We start from the raw sequence: 13,108 nt of genomic DNA, 5'->3' as shown, positions 1-13,108 counted from the left end.
CTACAATAGCCACCACGATATTGAAGGAGAACAAAGATGGAGGTCTGATAGTACCCAACTTCAAGATTTATTATAAAACTACAGCAGTCAAGACAGTGTGGTTCTGGTGATTAATGGAACAGAAAGAAGAGAAAGTCCAGAAACAGATACACATGAATACAGTCAATAAATCTTTGACAAAGGGACAAAGGCAAAAAAGAATTAATACAGTCTTTTCGACGAGTGGTGCCGAAACAACCGGGCATCCACATGCCAAAAAATGAATCTAGGCACACACCTTACACTCTTCACAAATACCAACTCAAATGGACCACAGCCCTAAATGTAAAGTGCAAAACTATAGGAAAAATTCCTTGGGGGCAACACAGGAAAAAAATCTAGACCATCTTGGGTTTGCAATGACTTTTTACACATAACAACAAAGGCACACTCCATGAAAGAAATAGTGATAAGCTGGACACAGTTAAAATTCAAAACTTCTGCTCTGCGAGAGACAACATGAAGACAATGAGAAGGAAAGCCACAGACTGAGAGAAAATCCTTGCAAAAGCCTTAGCTGATAAAGGACTGCTACCTAAATTTACAGAAACTCTTAAAACTCAACAAGAAGAAGACAAACAACTTGATTTCAAAACAAGCAAAAGACTTAGATACGTCATCAAACAATATACAGATGGTAAATAAAAATATGGAAAGATGTTCAATCATATGTCATCAGGGGACTGCAAATTAAAACACACCTACTAGAACGGCCCAAATCCAAAACACTGAAAACCTCAAATGTTGGCAAGAATGTGGAGCAACAGGAATTCTCATTCACTGCAGGTGAGAATGCAAAATGGTACAGCCACTTTGGAAGACAGTATGACGATTCTTTACAAAATTAAACATACTCCTCCCATACAATCTAACAACCAATCTCCTTAGTATTTACCCAAATGAGCTGAAAACCTATGTCCACACAAAAACCTGCTTTAGGATTTGTTCATAACTGTCAAAACTTAGAAACAAGCAAGGTGTTCGTCAGCAGGTGAATGAATAAACTGTAGTGCATCCAGACAATGCTGCATCATTTACAGCTAACAAGAAATGAGCTACTAAGGCATGAAAATGCATGGGACAATGTTAAATGCATATTACCAAGTAAAAGAAGCCAATCTGAAAAGGCTACACACTGTATGATTCCAACTATGTGACATTCTGTAAAAGACACTATGAAAACAGCAAAAAGATTAGCGGTGATCAGGGGTTAGAGGAAAGGGAGGAACACGGAGGATCTGGGGGGGGGGTAGTGAAGTGAAACTATGCTGTAGAATGCTATACGTGTCATTATACGTTTATGCAAACCCACAGAATGCACACCACCAGGAATGAACCCTGATGTGAACTACGGTCTTTCGGTAGTGATCCTGTGTCAATGCAGGTTCATCAATAAATAACTAATGCTCTTCTGGTGCAAGATGTTAAGACTTGGGGGGAGGCTACACATGTGTGGGGAACAGAGGATATGAGAACGCTACTTTTCCCCCAATTTTGTTGCAAACCTAAAACTGCTCTAAAAAAATAAAACCTATTTAAAATGTGTGGATGTGTGGGTGTGTGGGCATGTGTACAAAGTAAGTCCAATAGAGGTGCCCAGGGGCTTGGTTGGTTAAGCATCCAGCTCTTGATTTTGGCTCAGGTCATGATCTCACAGTTATGTGAAGGAGCCCGACATAGGGCTCTGAGCTACAGCACAGTGCGGAGCCCGCTTGGGATTCTCTGCGTCTCCCCCGCCCCCCACTCTCTGTCCCTCCCCCTCTCACGCACACACATGCACACACACATGTGAAAAATGAGGATAACCATAGTGCCCACTCCATAGATTGATGGATATAATGAGACAGTACAAACCTTACCAAATAGTACACACGATAAAATGCTTGTTACGATTTATTATTAAACTAAGCAAATGCCTTTTTGATTACATGTTGTTGTATAATGTATCATTGTTTACCACTAGATGCATAAAGGAGCCTTGATAACTCATCTTTAAAATGACAGAATTTTAGGGGTGCCTGGGTGGCTCAGTCGGTTAAGCGTCCGACTTCGGCTAGGTCATGATCTCATGGTTTGTGGGTTTGAACCCTGTGTCGGGCTCTGTGCTGACACCTAGCTCAGAGCCTGGAGCCTATTTCAGATTCTATATCTCCCTCTCTCTCTGACCCTCCCCTGCTCATGCTGTCTCACTCTCTCTCTCTCTCAGAAGTAGAAAAAAAAAAAATAGAAAAAAATGAGAGAATTTTAAACAACTTGCACGCTTGTTTAACATATTTAAAAGGAAAACATTATTTTAATATGTAACTTTAAATAATGTAACATTGTGTGTCAAATATACATTAATTAAAAAAACAAAATATAATTTTATAAAAAGTTTAAGAAATCACTTACTTATATCTACCCTCTGTTCGACTGGCAAAGGACTGACTCGGCTAACAAGTTTCGAAAGACACGTTGCCGCAAGGAGCTGAGCATAGGATGTCTGTAAGGAATGATAAGTTGTATTTATTATTACCACAAATGAAATTAGAATCATCAAAACACTATGATAAGAACTTTTCCTAAGCAATAGGGAAGTTTTTTTGGTTTTCCAAACTGGCAGATTTACAATGAATAAAATACATATATAAAAATACACATACATGTGTACAATCAGTAGCTGAGGAAGGTATAGGTCTCTTTTTCAAACAGCAGCAAATAATCAAGAGAAAAAACTATTTTGATCAAGTTCAAATAAAATACTCTTACCATGTCTCCAGAATACTGTATGTTCTGGCCTCTGATTGTCTCTTCAAATTCACGTGGTTCAACTCTTCACCATCCTCTGACCACAAAAGCCTTTTAGATCCTTTCAATGACTTTCCCACCCCGACCTCCCCGCTCCATCAGATCCATGTGTTACTATACTGTACTCTTTGGCCACCGATTATCTTAACAGTGTACTCAGTCCTTAAAAATTTGGTTCTGTTAGTCACTATACCTCCAGCAGTTTCTTGTTATTTTCTTTTCTTTTTTTTCTCTTTACCAGAGGTCAGCAAACTAAGGCCCATGGATCAAATCCCCTAGTCTGTGGGCTAGGCATGGTTTTTACTATTTTAAACAATTGGGGAAAAGATAAAAATAATAATAACAATATTTTGCCACATGTGAAAAATATATGAAACCCAGATTTCAGTGTCCATAAAGTTTATTATGACACAGTCATGCTCACTCATTCGTATGTTATCTACAGCTGCTTTCATGCTATAACAGCAGAGTGGAGTAGCTGAGACACACTGTATGTGGCACTCATTGCCTCCTACTGCTGCTCAGTGCATTATAAATTGCAATAATATACTTATAACTCCACAGCGCCTACAGTGCTATGGGTATTGCCATGACATGTGCCTTTGATTGTTACGAGTACATAACCATCATGTCAAAACAAGAAAAGATAAAAGCAGATTTTCAAATGTCTAACTTTTAAGGCACAGTAGAGTTTGGATAATTTGTTACTGAATTAGATAGCAGAGCAATGTGCTCTTTATGGCACCACAGCTGCCCTAAAAGAATATGATATATGTTGACAGTATCAGACTAAGTATTCATGACAGTATTCATAACTCACAGAAAATCAACAGTTCGAAAAAGCAGAAAATTAAAACAGAATATCTCCTCACGGTGGAATCTCCTCACAAAAAGAAAATGGGGCTGAGATCAAAGTTTTGAAGTGACTCATGTGTTAGCCAAGCAAGGAAAGTCATTTACCAATAACTTTAATTAAATCACCATTATTTTATTGTAGCTGCTGAAGTTACAGACTACTAGCCTTTCAATGAGAACAATGCTCGAGCAATTGAAGACATGGGAGCAACATGAAAAGTCAACTTTAAACAAGGCAAATGATTTGGGGCAAGTTCTCTGGCTCCTGATGAGCTGACAGATCTTACTAGTTCTGCTCATACTGTTACCAGTACTATCCACTTATTCCAGGAGTCAATGCTAAGTCTGAAGTGACTAAAGACCTCTGTGAAGTGCCTGTGTGGAACTACAGGCCAGAAATATTTCAGAGATGCTGAGAAAACACTAACTATGCACATCCTGAAGTGGTATCTGCTAAGGTGTGTCCCAAGTCGTGATAAAAGTATATGGAGCAGAAAAGGGCTTAGTTGTACAAATTTACAAAGCGTATACAAATTTAAGAGTCTAAAACCTACAGTTATGCATTGTATTACTCCTCGGCAGATACTTTGTGGTAAATTACTGGAGTCTATCATGTGTTAATGAATTGGCGGTGTTAACAGTAGACTTCAGTTCACTCTTGTGAACTTCCGTTCTGTGAATTTCTGTCAGAAAGAGAAGCTGAAAGTCCTGACTTGTCCCGCCCCCCCTCCCCCCCCCCCCCCCCCCCCCCCCCCCCCCCCCCCGCACAGTAGTTAAATAGCTTAGCAGTGGTAAGGTCTTACTGCAACTTTGTGTAGCTCAGGGCTGAGACTGACATTTTCTGAAGAGAAGAACCATTCTAAACCACTATTGTTGAATACGAACTGCCTTTGAAAATTAGCTTTGGCTGCAAACTTGATAATGTAATTTAATGAATTCACCCTAAGGTTACAAACTTTCCTAAAAGGCAAACAGTGCTTAGTACTTATATTACAAAACTGAAAATGCAGCAAAAGTCATTTCAATAATAACTAAACACTGTTTCAATCACAACTCGTATGAAGCTGCTTTACACACTTTCCACACCATCAAAGTTACAACGAGCTTCAAGATCTCTATTCTTGGGCATATTTTCTGAGCGCCAACTGCAGTTTCAGCAGCACTTTTCAGACCCTGATGTAAGTGCAAAGGAAATTTCCATATTTTAAAATCTATTTAACTGAGCGAGCAATTAAGGAGCCTCCACCTAACCTTCAATCGAAATGAACTAATATGCAACGTAATGACATTCTGAAAGGCAAACATCAAGAGCAGTTTTAACAGAGTTTTATACATGCCTTCTAAGTGATGACTATGCCTAATTAAAAGCATATGCTTATGGACTGATACCGAGATGTGGCAGTACCTATCTGTGTGAAAAGACATTTTCAAAGATAAAATATAAAAAATCTCTTTACAGATCAGTAGTAACTCTACACATGAACATCTGCAATCAACTTGATGACCGAAATACTAACTCTGAACCCCAATTAAGTCAACTGTGTTATCCCCAAAAGAATCATTTCATTCGTTTGAGTAGATCCGTATTACAAAAAACTGCCCTCAATTATTTTAAGTTTCATCAATAAAATGGTGTGGAAATTGTTTTCTCTCTTCTTACAGATTTACTTACAAAATATCCTTGATTTAGCCTCTTAGCCTGCAAAACCCATAATATTTACAATCTGGCCCTTTATAGAAAAAGTTTGCTGACCTCTGTTCTAGCCCATACAGTCTCCTACCATATCGTTTTATAGCTTTTTATTTACACATTTATGCCTCCCCAACTAAACTAAAAGTCACTTTAACACATGTACATAAAGCAAGTAGGTAGTACTATGCCTGGTTTTACATTTAAGTATTTGCCCCATGACTGCTGAGTGAATAGCTATGAATCCTTGGAAGGGAGGCGTGCAAGAGTTAGCAGTCCTATAAATCATTCCTTCATGTTTTAGAGTGAATTACAATTTTTTTAAAGCTCCTAATCAGCTTTCTAAAAATGCAACCTCAGCCCACTACTGATAGGAGACATCAAAAGGGGCCAAGAAGAATCAAGAAATTATTTCAGTTCATGCCTATTTCCACCTCTTGGCCTCTTCTCTAAGTTTGCTTTCCAGGCTTTCCAATTCCTTCTATGACTAATCACTTTGACAGTGAAATAAATTATACTAAAAGGACATGCAATACTATCTATCAATTATCATTGCTAAGCTACACAAGTTCATTAACATTGACATATATCTACTGATCTTTCATGGTTAATGGCTGTTATCAAATACTTACTGTTCCTTGTTCTAATAAAAGTTGACACTTGCTGAGGCATTCTGGGCTGTCAATAAGTTCCAGGAGTGCTTTCTCAGCCTCTATTCTCTGTGTAAGATCAGTCCCTATGTAGAGGTGAGTACATAATACTTCCAACTCGGCCAAACTCTTGAGAAGAAAAAAAGAAATTAACATTTTACTTGTGTGAAAGACAAAAATAAGGTAAATGTATTAATCACAGGACCGGAGGGATGCGAATATCATGCCTGTTATTCATCAACTGAATAAATGCTTACGGAGCTACAACTACTAACTAGGGGTCACAGTGGTGAACAAGAAAGGCCTATCTCCTAATTCCAAATTACTTATTTATAAATTGATAGTGCTGTGGTGAAAAAGTAACAGTATAGAAAGAGAAGGACTTACCTAAAAGTAGTAACTACTTTCAATTACTTTCAAATGTTACTGCCTACAGTGGTATCATTTATCCTAAAAGGGTGAGCCAAACAAAAAAAGACTAGACAGCAGTCCAAGCAAAGAAATAGCCAGGGCCCATAACAGAGTGTAATCATCTCAAGGAATTAAAAGGTCAATGTCACTGGAAGACAGCAAGGACGAGATGCCAAATGAAGCTAACGAGATAGGCGGGGAGAACGGTCCTGCACAAGGGGCAGGCACTATGCCAATTACATTATTTCTCAAACTGTAAGAACTTCAATGGATCCATCCATAAAACAACAAAGATAATTATAAATATACACTGATTTGGGGCTTATGAACTAATGACTCATAGAGCTGCAGGCAAACTCTGTCATAATTTTCAGGAACTATGACCTAACCCCATGTTATTTCTAGCAGGGTAATAACTACTTATCAGGTTGTAGCCTCCTACTTTATAGGCACAAAGAATAATTCGTTCTGTTTAATAATTTCATCTGAAGATATAAAACACATGGATAAAATCTGGAGAAAAATGAGATCAGCATTCTTCTCAGCTTAAAACAATTTTTGTTAAAGGCATTTGACTAAAACTACTTCACTTTTTAAAAAATATTTTAATGTTTATTTATTTTTGAGAGAGAGAGAGAGAGCAGGCAGGCACAAGCAGAAGAGGGGCAGAAAAAGAGATGGAGACACAGAATCTGAAACAGGCTCTAGGCTCTGAGCTAGCTATCAGCTAGCTATCAGAGCCTGACACGGGGCTCAAACTAGGGAAGGACAAGATCATGATCTAGGCCAAAGTCAGATGCTTAACTGACTCAGCCACCCAGGTGTCCCCAAAGTACTTCACTTGAATTAGAGAGAGAGAGAGAACTAATTCTTTGGAGAACAAAAAAAAAAAAAAAAAAGAAGCACAGATCTCAGCAACAGTAGCCATATGAAGGTAAGAGGATATTCCTAAAGAAATGCCATTTTTTATTCTTTCTGGCTTGAATTTTTATCTGGTGGCCTTACAGCTACACTAGTCCAAACATCCTCTCAAATACATATATCTTTGGCTAAGAGGAATACACTGAAATGAGACTTCATCCAGCCCCTTTATTCTTTTCCCTTCTCTCTCCTTAGCTCTTAATGGCATTTTCCACTTTCTATCCAGGTCACAGCCCAACATCCCAGACTTGAGAATTTTTTGCTAGAGTGAAAGTAAAAAAGAAAGGTTTCAAATGAATAAATGAAGATAAAGACCTCAAATGTGCCACTTTTTACACATTTCCCCTACCTAGATTGGCCCAGCAAGCCCTTAGAGTACTGCTCCATAATGCTCATAATATTAAAATGCAGAGAAAATGTATAGTTCATGAATGTATACGAATTTCCATATTTTCTCCAAGGGTAAGAAATACAAAAACAGAAAGAGCTACCTTTGTCCTTCTCTTGACTCATGATCAACCTTAGAAGCCTTTTCCTTCATCTAATAAATTTGAAGGGCTGAATTTCAGAACTGGTAATAGCCAGAAAAATTTAATGATAAACGGATCCTGCTGTCATGCTTTCATCTAGGTCTAAAAGTCTTTGAAGAAGCAGACTTTGAATTCAAAATGAAATGGGCCAGAAATAGTGACAAGATCTAACTGTTTAAAAACAAAAGGCAGCAAAAAAAGTGAGACTCAAATCTAATGGGTTTGTTTGGAGGATTAAATGAGTAAGGGGTCACATAACTCCTGGCACATAGCATTCTTTATGAAGGCTGTTGTTTATTAATATGACGTAATAATAATATTGTACTGGGCAGAACTGTATCCTTCTAAAAGATAGGTCTAATTCCTAACCCCTAGTACCTTTGAATATGACCTTACTTGGAAAAAAGGTCACTGCCAATCCTTAAATTAAGGACCTCAGGATGACATCATCCTGGATTTAGGGTGTGCCCTAAGTCTAACGACTCATAAAAGAAAGGAGAGGTACATATGAGATACAAAGACACGGAGAGACACCAGGCAGAAGGTCATGTGAAGAAGGAGGCAGAAGCTAGAATGATGAATCTGTAAGCCAAAGAACACCAAGGATTGCCAGAGCCATCAGAGAAGAGGAAAAAGACATAGGGCAGTTTCTCCCTCAAGGCCACCAATACTACTGGCACATTAGTTTCAGACTTCTGGCCTTCATAACTATAAGACAATAAATTTCGGTTGTTTTAACCCACCCAGTTTGTGATAATTTGTCACAACAGTACTAGGGAACTAATACAAATATTAATACTGACCAATTCAATGGGACCTAAGTGAATCTATCTGGCAAGAGTCTGGAAAAGTTACAGAAACTATTTTGTCTGTTCTGCTATACTGATTTAGAGACTCTCAACACAGAATAAGCCTGGAGTGGATTTACATACACGTATTCATTTACGTCAACAATCCTACAAATTACCCTTTTCTTTCCAAAGTTATTTCAGAGTATTAACTGAAAGGCTGTGCAAGATAAAATGGGAGAGGTTTGAACTTTCTCTTACAAAAGACTAAAAACAAAGGGGAAAAAATTGAGTCATTCTTTCGCTGTAATGATAATAATGAAACACATGCCAGGCATATCAAATCTTTTTAGAGAAAAGGATACATACACAAAGATCCTTACCCTGGTGGAAAGGCATTATCCAAACATTTAAAACACTCACAAGTGGTGAATGCTGACTGACCAAGCAATCTCCTGATCAGCATTTGACTTTCCAGAGAATCTATAGAGACTTTATTCATAATGAATTCATAAATTTGCATCTAAGTTTTAAGCACTGGGGCATCTGGGTGGCTCAGTCAGTTAAGAATCCAACTCTTGGCTTTGGCTCAGGTCATGACCTCATGGTTTCGTGGGTTCAAGCCCCGCACTGGACTGTGTTGACAGCGCAGAGCCTGCTTGGGATTCTCTCTCTTCCTCTCTCACTGCCCCTCCGCCGCTTATGCTATCTGTCTGTCTGTCTCTCTCTTAAAAATAAATAAACTTTAGAAAATTTAAAAAAATAAACACTGATGTCTACACATATGGTTAACATTAGAATCCCTCAGATAAATGGATCCTTTCTTGATTTGCTGAAAAATCAGGTTTGAGTCATCAAAGCTCCTACAAGGCTTAATATCAACATTCGAAGCCCATAAAAATGACTAATAGGTAGAACAAGTAGAATTGGACATCACGTAACTCTCAGAGAATAACTATCAAATATAAACAGACAGCATTCAACTTCCATAGCCTAAGAAACAGTAACATAATTCTTTTTTTTTTTTTAATGTTTTATTTATTTTTAGGAGAGAGAGAGAGACAGCGTGAGCAGGGGAGGGTCAGAGAGAGAAGGAGTCACAGACTGAAACAGGCTCCAGGCTCTGAGCTGGCAGTCAGCACAGAGCCCGACGCGGGGCTCGAACCCACAAACCGCAAGATCATGACCTAAGCGAAAGTCGGTCGCTTAACCGACTAAGCCACCCAGGCGCCCCAACAGTAACATAATTCTGCCTATAGTCTAAATAAGGATCTTCTACGTTACTATGAACTCCTCTCTGGCCCTTGTGCTTGACATACAATTAACTCCTAAATGATGGGGCTTTTTCTGTCCCCGCACATGTATCTATCAATGCGTGGATGATGAGAAAAACAAAAACAAAAACAAAACCAGACACAAAGAGTATATGCTGGAAGGTATTACAGTAACCAAAAGCAGACGACAGGTTTCTGGCCAGAGAAGGAGGAAGAGCAGAACAAGATGGGGGAACAGTAAGAGGGGTTACAATGGAACAAAAGGAAACTTTAAGGTGATGGATATGTTCATTATCTTGATTTCAGTGATGGTTTCACAGCTGTATACATAAGTCAAAACTCCTGCACAACTTAAATATGTGTGGTTTATTATTTGTCAGTTACATTGTACTATAAGCTGGGTGGGGGGTAGGGGGGTGGGTGGGGTTGGGTGGAGAATGAACCACAAAAACTCTACTCCAATTGAATTTAAAACTTTTTCAATTACTTCTCCATATCTTTCCTGCTATCTGGAATTAAGCTTCTTGATTACTATTAACAGAAAAGACCTTCCTTTTGAAGTTACTAAATTCCCATAAATCTTTGTTTCTTCCTCCCTTTACTACCTTTTCCTGAGCGTATCTGTAGGCTTATTCCAGGGTCTCTAGGAAATCTTTGTTCTACAATAGACTGGATAGTATCTGTTTTTAGAGCTTTACAGTTTACAAAAGTACTTCCTTCTTTTAATTTTCAACCCATCCTGACAAATAGACTCCTGCCTTAAAGTACATATTTTTAGCACACCCATTTTAAGGCAAAAACACTGAGGCTGAGAGATCAAATATACGTAAGTGGCTCAAGATCAAGTGTGGAGTAAACAGTCAGTTTTAAGTCAAATAAATACAAGTCTCCATGCCTCAAGAACATGTTTTCTCCTTACCAACCTGGCACCGTGCCACCCTTTCCTTTGGTCTGCAGGGAGATACTCAGACCATGTCCTACTCCATACTTTCAACTCTGTCTGCTCATCATTTTTATATCTACCAATTTTGTCCTCTGGGAAAATTCAGGAAGATGCTGAAAACAACCCAAAAGTGTCAGAAACTGAATTGAACAGATTTCCCACAGATTTCCACTTCAAGTGTCTCTTTGTTTCAATGGTGTCAAAGGTCTGGACTAGGATCTAGATTTATAATCTTGACGTTAACTTTGTCTCTTCCTACTCCTTAGTCCTTCCTGTATAGTTAAAGAGTTTGGCCTTGCCCAAAGAAAAGTCTTGGCTTGACCCTCAGATTCTAGGAGGTAACCTGTATTATACCTGACAGGCCTGTTTTCATTCAGGTGCAAGGGGTTGGGGGTACAGACTCCACAGTCTTATGTTGGGGGCTGGCCACATCAGAAAGACCAACTGTGTATTTAAGGGTGGGGGCTTTGGATCACATGGTATTAGTCAGCCTAAAGACTGAGGTCAATCACGTGGGCAATCATGACTATGTAATGAAGCCCCAATAAAAAGTTTCCTGGTTTGCAAAACCCAAAGCATATTGTCACACATATAGGCTGGGAGTACAACATGTCCTAAGGACAGTAAAAGCTTTGTTTTGGAATCCTCCCAGACCCGGCCCCTTGTATCTCTTCTTTTAATCAATTTCAATCTGTGTACTTTCCCAGTAATAAACTGCATGCATGTGACAGACTTCAGTGAATTCTCTGTGTCGTGTTGACAAACTATCAAATCTAAGGGTAGTTCTAGGAAACTCCCAATGTGCAGTTGGTGTCAGAAAGAAGTGAGGGCAGCCTTGCAAACTATATCCTTTAACCTTGCAGTGTGGCTGATATCCAGTATATACTAATTTGTCATAAAATCCTAACAATTCTTTTTAACTAGAGACTGAGACTCACTTCTACATGGTATTCATAGACAACAGAGCAATGGAACATGCTTTCTAACCATGGCCTCCAGTGCCCTGGATCTCTTCAGCAGCTTCTTTGGGAATGAGAGTTGAAGTTTTGGAATCTGCCACCTACTTATTGACCCCAAGCAAAGTATTTAATCCTTCTATACCTCGCCTTTGAAACTGCAGGTAGTAATATCCACCTTCCAAAATAATTGTAAAGAGTAAGGTAGAACACAGAAAGCTTAACCCAGTGCCTGGCACACAACAGACTTACAATAAATGGTAAATAATCCCTTCAGTTACTGATAAATTATAAAATACTATATTGTTCTTCCATCTATAGTTTCTCCCATACAAGTGAATATTGCCAGGATGATTTTTTCTAAACCTCTTTTCCATCATGACACTCATAATAATAGTTCACAATCACATTTAGATTAAATCAGATAGCCCAGCTGGGTATTAAGAAGCATGGCCATAGTCCCTGCTTCTGAAACAATTCTGAAAGCAAAAAGATCGACAAACTGGGTACCCTAAAATTTCCCTGGTGTTACTTTTTGATTCTCATCTCAATCCCTCTGTTCTATCTTCTTTTTTAAATATTTATTTATTTATTTGAGAGAGAGAGCACGTGTGAGCACACAAGCAGGGAGGGGCAGAGAAAGGAGATGAGAGAATCCCAAGCAGGCTTCAGACTGTTAGCGTGGAGCCCAATGCAGGGCTTGATCCCATGTACTGTGAGATCATGACCTGAGCCCGAAATCAAGAGTCAGAAGCTTAACCGATTGAGCTGCCCAGGCACCCCTCAATCCCTCTGTTCTGTCTTCCTCACTCTATTCCCAGCTCTGTCTTTCCTAATCCTGACTTCCTTCTTCCAATCTGGACTGTCTCTTCTCAGACGATAGCCCAGAGCCATTGCTTCCTTTGGGACAGAGTACCGTAACTCACTCACAGCTTCCTAACCAGAATGCACGTAGCCTTGAATGGTATATCTGGGCTATTGATCCCCTTGCCCTCCAGGCAGCCAGGCTTTTGACTATGAGCAGTTTATGTCAATAAACCAGACCATTACCATATTTTATGTATACCATGATGTGAAAAAGATTGTGGAAAAGTTCCCTAACCTCACCTTACACAAGTCCACATCTTTACTCATCACCCTAATGGCATAATTTTGGACCATCTACCCTGGGGAGTAGGTGACAGTAAGATAGTGACATGAAAGAATATAGAATTATGAGTTATTATGCCTATTCTAACTCTATTGCCTTGGGCAAGTTACAACT

General features: G+C 39.0%; 1 protein-coding gene across 3 annotated transcripts in view; it reads right to left on the bottom strand.

The window, feature by feature from the left end:
* RANBP17 (RAN binding protein 17) overlaps positions 1 to 13,108 on the bottom strand; it is a 313,431-nt gene that overhangs the window by 298,124 nt on the left and 2,199 nt on the right. For all 3 annotated transcript variants that reach the window (XR_005528980.1, XM_039235738.1, XM_039235739.1), the window contains exons 2-3: positions 6,004 to 6,150; positions 2,431 to 2,521 (exon numbers count right to left, since the gene is read on the bottom strand). Coding sequence is in view for 2 of the 3 variants with exons in the window: in XM_039235738.1 (XP_039091669.1) it covers positions 2,431 to 2,521; positions 6,004 to 6,150 (238 nt within the window). In the remaining variant the exon portion in view is untranslated. The remainder of the gene's footprint in view (positions 1 to 2,430; positions 2,522 to 6,003; positions 6,151 to 13,108) is intronic.

Source organism: Hyaena hyaena, unplaced genomic scaffold, assembly GCF_003009895.1.
Source record: "Hyaena hyaena isolate Hyena2069 unplaced genomic scaffold, ASM300989v1 scaffold_102, whole genome shotgun sequence".
In the NCBI taxonomy this organism is placed as follows: domain Eukaryota; kingdom Metazoa; phylum Chordata; class Mammalia; order Carnivora; family Hyaenidae; genus Hyaena; species Hyaena hyaena.
This window is presented reverse-complemented; position numbering and strand designations above follow the sequence as displayed.